Below are 7329 nucleotides of genomic sequence, written 5' to 3' on the forward strand. Positions count from 1 at the left end.
CCTGGACCGATCAGGCTCCACCCTGATTGGTCCGAGACCTCCCTGATCGGTGTTGGGGACCGATCAGGACCTATGCTGATCGGTCCCCAGACCGATCAACACTCTTCACAGAGAACTCGCCCAACTCTCTGATCGTCTCCTGATCGGTCTGTGGACCGATCAGGGTGCATGTGGATCGGTCCACAGACCGATCCCCTCCTTTTCTCTTTGCCTTCTGTTCGCTTTCTGATCGGTCTGCAGACCGATCAGATAACATACAGTAGCATACTGTTTGGTTACTGATCGGTCACCAGACCGATCAGATAACCCAGTGTATCACTGGATCGATCCACTAATCGATCCAGCTCTTGGTTTTTGCCCAAACCAAATCCCACGCCTTCCAAACCAATATCCGGTCAACCTTGACCTATTGGTATCTCATGCTTAGCATCTGGTCACTCCCTTGACCTGCTAAGACTCCCTACCAAGTGTCCGGTCAATCCCTTTGACCCACTTAGACTTTTCTCTTCGTGCCAAGTATCCGGTCACTCCCTTGACCTACTTGACCTTCACAACACCAGATGTCCGATCAGCCTTGATCCATCTGGATTTTTCCTTGCCCGGCTTCACTCACCAGGACTTCCCAACTGCCTGGCTTCACTCACCAGGACTTTCCCTTGCCTGGCTTCACTCACCAGGACTTTCACCAACTGCCTGGCTTCACTCACCAGGACTTTCACTTTCACCTACCTTCACTCACTAGGGTTTTCACCTGGCTTCACTCACCACTAATCGGCTTCACTCACCGGGACTATCACCTTGCCCGGCTTCACTCACGGGACTTTCCATCCCTGGCTTCACTCATCAGACTTTCACCGGCTTCACTCACCGGATTTCACCGACTTCACTCACGGGACTTTCTATCGCCTTCGGTCTAGAGAAGCAGCTCAGAGCCCTCTCGACCTAGTCCAGGAGAGCGAGCTACGAGGTCCTCTCCGACTTCGTCCGGTCCAGAGAACGAGCTACCAAGCCCTCTCTGACCTAGTCCGGAGAACGAGCTACCGAGCCCTCTCCGACTTCCACATCCGATCCAGAGAACGAGCTATCGAGCCCTCTCTGACCATAGTCCGGAGAACGAGCTACCGAGCCCTCTCCGACTTCCACTTGCCAAGTTCCCATACTTGGACTTCTCCGTGCCAAGCTCCTTGCTTGGACTTTTCCCGTGCCAAGCTCCCTGCTTGGACTTTTCTGTGCCAAGTCAACTCACCTCGGGTCAACCAGGTCAACTTTGACCAAGGGTTGCACCCACAACCTCCCAAGTTTCTGTTCTTGTCAAACATCAAGATACAACTTGAGTCAGGTCAACTCAAGTCAGGTCAACCAGGTCAACCTTGACCTAAGGTTGCACCAACAATCTCCCATCAAAATACAACTCTTCTGTTCTCGTCAAACATCAAAATACAACTCGAGTCAGGTCAACTCGAGTCGGGTCAACCAGGTCAACCTTGACCTAAGGTTGCACCAACAGTCCCGATAACGAGGACTCGTCCTTACCCGTTCTTCTTTTCAAAAGAATTACTTTACTCCAAGAGCTTACCTCAACTTAATATTGGCCAAACATCTAGTTCTCTAGATCTATTTGGACTTTCTCTACTCAATATTTGATCACTTGACTCATCAGACTTTCTTTTGCCTTGATGTTTCATTTTTGCTGACCCATCAAGTCCATCTGTTAGATGTCAAGTCCACTGACCCATCTAAAAAAAAATATAGATTTGCTACATTAACGACTCCTGGTACCAGCTTCATGGATATGGAGGGATATAAATGTAGGTACACAGATGTTAAGCGCATGGTGGGGTAAATCTCAGGTCATCAATTTCTGAGAATCGACTCCTAGCCATTACGCCAGCAAAGTCATGCGACCACAGTCTACGCTACGTCCTGGGGGCAACTACTGACCCATATAAACTTTCATTGTCTGGTGTCCTTGATCTGCTAAGACTTCCTTGCCTAATATCTAATCCAACTGACCTACTAGACTTTCACTTGCCTAGTATCTAGTTAGCTTGACCTATTAGGACTTTTCTGATTGAGTTATCTGCACACTTGATCAAGCTATTAGATCACAATGTGACTTAACTTTGAATATTTACCAATATCAAAACCTGGGTTTGATTATATAGTACTACTAATATTAATATATCATTGATTTCAAAATGGTTGAATCAGACGAACTTAGGTGAAGAGACAATGTGTTCTTTTATATAGATGAGACTCAATTTGAATCGTTGATTTCACAATAGATGAATAACCCATGTGAAGGGACAATGTGTTTCTTCATAAGATCTAATTGAACAAAAGAGACTCTTCCAACCGTTCATATAATTTAAATAGGACCCTCTTTACAAATTCATTTATTTAAATCAAAATACAAAGAAAAGTATTTTCAATTTGGAGTTCTTGTAATTTATATAACAAGGTAAGATAACATTGGGGTAAAAAGATGAATACGTTTGTCCCTAATGTTTCCTATCAATCCGTCCCAAGATCAACACGAAGAAAATAAATAACAAGGTAAGATAACATGGTCGTATCTAAGAGATGTTATCGTATTCCATAAAAACTGTGCCAGACAAATTTGTATAGAGACCAATTCTAGTCTCAATTTTGCACTAACGGTGCTATTCATCAGCTCCAAAAAAAAATTTCCTGCAAGTTTGTATAAAGACCAAACGGTGGCCAACAAATATCCACAAGAAAGAAACTACGACAACAAAAACAAGAGGCACAGGAAAAATCTCAAGGTCCAGATTTTTTTCCTCCAGATTTTATCTTATCCGGTGCACACTTGCAAACAGCAACCTTGCCGCCACACCTTCCCTTCTTCTCCGCCAAGCCACACGAATCCATCTCCGAACTCCCAACGAGAAAGCTACTCTGCAACGCAAATCCAGCCATTGGCGGAGCAGGCGCCGCGTGTCCTCACCCCCATCCGGACTCTGTGGTGCACAGGATGCACAGGAGACTAGCCACAGAACCCCTTCGAGCTTCCTCGCCATGGCTGGCTCATATAAATCGAGCCCCATCTCCTGCAAGTTTGGCAGCAGAGTTTCCGGATCTAGATGGCTGCCGTCTCCACAGTCGGATCAGTGAACAGAGTGCCTGTACTGTACTGTTACACGACGCTCGATTGATCTTTTCTGGTAAATGTTTATTTTGAACCTGTGGAGTTTGTTTTAGGTGCAGTTGAGTCGGCCTGGCTCCGGCTCCAGCTCCAGCGCCCAGCTTCCGGCCGCCGCCTTCTTCGGGACCAACTTGAAGCGAGTGACGCCCAGCCTCGCTCAACGGAGTACCTCCGCCTCTTCTTTCAGGGTGCTCGCCGCCGACCTCGATGAGTCGAAGGAGACCGGCGGGGATCGGTGGGCCCACCTCGGCACCGACACCTCCGACGACCAGCAAGACATCACCCGGGGCAAGGGCCTGGTCGACTCTCTCTTCCAGGCCCCCATGGGCGACGGCACCCACATCCCCGTCATGACCTCCTACGAGTACATCAGTCAGGGCCTCCGCACGTAAGCAAATCAACCAGTCAGTTTCATGGTCAACAATGATTTTCTTCTTCCTCCTCCACTCGATTCGACTGTTTGATCATCTTCGAATCCAGGTACGACATCGACAACATGAAGGATGGCTTCTACATCGCCCGAGGTTTCATGGACAAGCTGGTGGTGCACATCACCAAGAACTTCATGAATCTCCCAAACATCAAGGTAACTAACTGGCTGCATGATTCAGACTGACATCGACTCTGTTTCTGATTCACCGGATGATGTTTAGGTTCCTCTGATTTTGGGCATCTGGGGAGGCAAAGGTCAGGGCAAGTCGTTCCAGTGTGAGCTTGTGTTTGCCAAGATGGGGATCAAGTGAGTGAGATCAGTTTTTTTTTTTTTTCGTTTTGTTTTTCGAAGAAAAGGGAAGAAGTTTAATTTTTGATCGGTTTGAATCGGGCTCTGATTCTGCCTGCTCTGATTGGCGGCGCAGCCCGATCATGATGAGCGCGGGAGAGCTGGAGAGCGGCAACGCTGGCGAGCCTGCGAAGCTGATCCGGCAGCGGTATCGCGAAGCTGCGGACCTCATCAGGAAGGGGAAGATGTGCTGCCTGTTTATCAACGACCTGGACGCCGGCGCGGGCCGCCTCGGCGGCACCACCCAGTACACCGTCAACAACCAGATGGTGAACGCCACGCTGATGAACATCGCGGACAACCCCACCAACGTGCAGCTGCCGGGGATGTACAACAAGCAGGAGAACCCCCGCGTCCCCATCATCGTCACCGGCAACGACTTCTCCACCCTGTACGCGCCGCTGATCCGAGACGGCCGCATGGAGAAATTCTACTGGGCGCCGACGAGGGAGGACCGGATAGGGGTGTGCACCGGCATCTTCAGGACCGACAACGTGCCCGTGGAGGACATCGTCAAGCTCGTCGATTCCTTCCCCGGCCAATCCATCGGTAAGATCCACATTCATATTCATCCATCCATAAAGCATAGTACTCTTCATTAATCTACTGACTCCGGCCGGCCGATTGCCCATCTCCAAACCGTGGCAGACTTCTTCGGCGCTCTCCGAGCGAGAGTCTACGACGACGAGGTGCGAAAGTGGGTGTCGGGCATCGGCGTGGACAGCGTGGGGAAGAAGTTGGTGAACTCTCTCGAGGGTCCGCCTACATTCGATCAGCCGCCGATGAGCCTGGACAAGCTGATGGAGTACGGGCAGATGCTGGTGAAGGAGCAGGAGAACGTGAAGAGGGTGCAGCTCGCCGACAAGTACTTGAGCGAGGCCGCCCTCGGAGACGCAAACGCCGACGCCATCAGCTCCGGCGACTTCTTCTCTAGCACCCTGTGAGATTCCCAAGCCGCCATGGAAGACGGCTTTGAGAGAAAAGGCCTGTAATATAATTCCAGACTTTTTTCACTTATTTCTACGCTCTTGAATGCTTTTTAGTAGAACGTAACCTACTTGTGTATATCTATGTTTTTTTTTGTTTTTGAGTTTTTAGAAGAATATTTTATATGCGATCAGACTCGTCTCCTTTCTAAGGATATAAACTAACTAGGTGTTCATCAATAAACTTAATGTTTAGCTTGATAAAATTTAGTTATATTCGTTCGGTTGGCAAATTTTCATGTGATAATTCTAATCTATATTCTAATTCATTTATTCTAGTTAATAAAGGGGCATTCAATTAGAACTAGTTTTAAAATTTAAAATAAGACATTTGAAGAACTGCAAGAATTGAATTCATTCATATTTTTATGATTGTGTCGACTTGGTAATTGAATTAGAGATCCAATTTAGTATAAAAAAACATACTTCTTGTCATAATTTTTACATCAAATAAATTATAAACTATTTTTATGAACACTTGGTTGGTATATTTTAAAGAACAATATATTAATATATATATATATATTTTTTATAAATGTATGATCTTTGTATCTTTGGATATATAATTGATGAAGAGGGAAAGGGACTAGAGAGCTACTACTACCCATTGAGAAGGTTAAGGATAAGTGGTTTGGCATCAGTTGAAGTTCAATGTCATTGAAGTCATCATGTTTGAAGAAAAAAGAATCACAATTGAAGATAGTGTTAGGACCATGAGGTTTGGATGGCTTCAGACCCCCAAGCCATTAAGCCTCCAATTTGGTTGTGATAAGTCATTGGTCTAGAATTACTCCAATCACCACCTCAATGCTTTTCATCCCATGATCCCTTGGATGTCCTATACCAATTTTCTCCGATCTCCATGAACCTTCAAGCCACTGAGCATGCCACCTTGACTATGCCAAATCATGAGTTCACGAATCTCTACGTGTGTTCCTACAATTTCCTACATACTCAAGCACGTATATCAAATCACATGACAAGACCTATCTTAAATCCTTGGCCAAATATGGAAAAAAAAAAATCCAATGTCACACAGGATCATTTGGAGCATGATTATACCAATAGATAGGAGGTTTGTATATTTGTGTGTTTCTAGTTGTTCCATCCCTCGGCGACTAGAGTAGAGAAAATTAATCTTTCTTCAAATCTTATGCCCCTTCTATTGAATGATTTTTTTGTTTTTTGTTTTTGGCAAAAAGGAGAAGGTTGGGAAAGGGAAGCCAACAGTTTGTACAAATCAACTCTATTTACTAAAGGAAGAGGAAAGTAAATATATGGAAGCATAGATGATTAGGAAGAAGGGCTCAGACTTGTTCACTTTCAAGGAGTGTCATTCACATTCATACTTGTAAGAAAAAGTCAATATTTCATTAGAATATTAATATAAGTTCAATACATGTGTAAGATTATTGTAGTTAATTTTAGCATAGAAACATTAAAATATGAGAATATGAAATCTATAAAATTGATTTTAAGTTGAGATGAATACCAAAAATGTGTTTTGTAAATTGTTGGAGGCAAGGGGCTTGTATGTGAAATTGCAATATTTACAAGGATGTGTCAAAGTCCGACATAGATTTGGTTTGACTTAACAAACTTGCTATATGCATGTTATACAAGACATTCAACAAAATGTGAAATCAATCATCATGGCGGTTTATCACAACTGCCTCGTACCATTAGAAGGGAGTAAATCATAAAACTATAGATGGTTCTGACAAGAGGTGGAGAGGTGAAGCCCAATTAAAAATCTAGACATGCAATCGAAAAAAGGGTAGGCACATGTCTAAGTGGTCAAAATAATTCTAGGTTTAGGAAGCTAAAATGAGAGAATCAAAGTTTGACAGCAAAACTTTAAGAACCTTGAAAAGATCCATGAACAATTTACTAATGATTCTAAGGGTTTAGATGTAATTCTAGGAAAGTAAAGACTTAAGCATGATAAATCAGATTTGGAATACCGAACATCATTTTCTAAGGTTGATGTACCATGTCATGCTAGGGTGACATTTAATTAAGGTACGAAAGAACCATCTAGGGTGAGAAATGTCAAGGTCACTACAATAAAACATGACTTCAGTTTTTAAAAACAAAATTAAAATTTATTTCAAAATTTAGTAAATCAAATTTGATAGAGAAATATCATTATACAAGATAGGAAATATGGGCGATGGGCCTGATGGACAGTAGATATCATGTAGTGTCCAAAACTCGTCCATAGCCACCCCATGTGTAACCATGCATAATTAGAATAGTTGAGTGGTTTAGATTAAGAGACTTGGTAGTTGCACTCGGGAAACCCCAAGTCGAGCTCTATGTGGCATTCTATAGAGTCGGTAGCTCCACGCAGGTATTTGGTTAAGTGGTCCCACTCAGGGAGAAATCGAGCCCGC

At 44.4% G+C, this 7329-nt stretch overlaps 1 protein-coding gene across 2 annotated transcripts; it reads left to right on the top strand.

Moving 5' to 3' along the window:
- The first annotated feature begins 2995 nt into the window (after window positions 1–2995).
- Window positions 2996–5067, top strand: LOC121981484 (ribulose bisphosphate carboxylase/oxygenase activase, chloroplastic-like). 2 transcript variants are annotated; one of them, XM_042534022.1, is made up of 6 exons: window positions 2996–3146; window positions 3223–3554; window positions 3647–3752; window positions 3820–3905; window positions 4024–4496; window positions 4596–5067. In XM_042534022.1, the coding sequence occupies exons 1-6, from the start codon at window positions 3105–3107 to the stop codon at window positions 4889–4891; spliced, it is 1335 nt and encodes a 444-aa protein (XP_042389956.1). In that variant the 5' UTR covers window positions 2996–3104; the 3' UTR covers window positions 4892–5067. The 2 variants fall into 2 exon arrangements, with proteins under 2 accessions (XP_042389956.1, XP_042389957.1); XM_042534023.1 differs by having other exon boundaries at window positions 3007–3146; window positions 3229–3554.
- The last annotated feature ends 2262 nt before the right edge of the window (window positions 5068–7329 follow it).

This window comes from Zingiber officinale, chromosome 5A, assembly GCF_018446385.1.
Source record: "Zingiber officinale cultivar Zhangliang chromosome 5A, Zo_v1.1, whole genome shotgun sequence".
Classification (NCBI taxonomy): Eukaryota; Viridiplantae; Streptophyta; class Magnoliopsida; order Zingiberales; family Zingiberaceae; genus Zingiber; species Zingiber officinale.

Excerpts from the sequence above, each read along its gene's own strand:
- LOC121981484 (XM_042534022.1), top strand. The coding sequence starts at position 3,105 with ATGGCTGCCGTCTCCACAGTCGGATCAGTGAACAGAGTGCCT. Across the intron at positions 3,555-3,646 it reads ATCAGTCAGGGCCTCCGCAC|GTACGACATCGACAACATGA; the intron begins GTAAGCAAATCA and ends CTTCGAATCCAG. Across the intron at positions 3,906-4,023 it reads TTTGCCAAGATGGGGATCAA|CCCGATCATGATGAGCGCGG; the intron begins GTGAGTGAGATC and ends TTGGCGGCGCAG.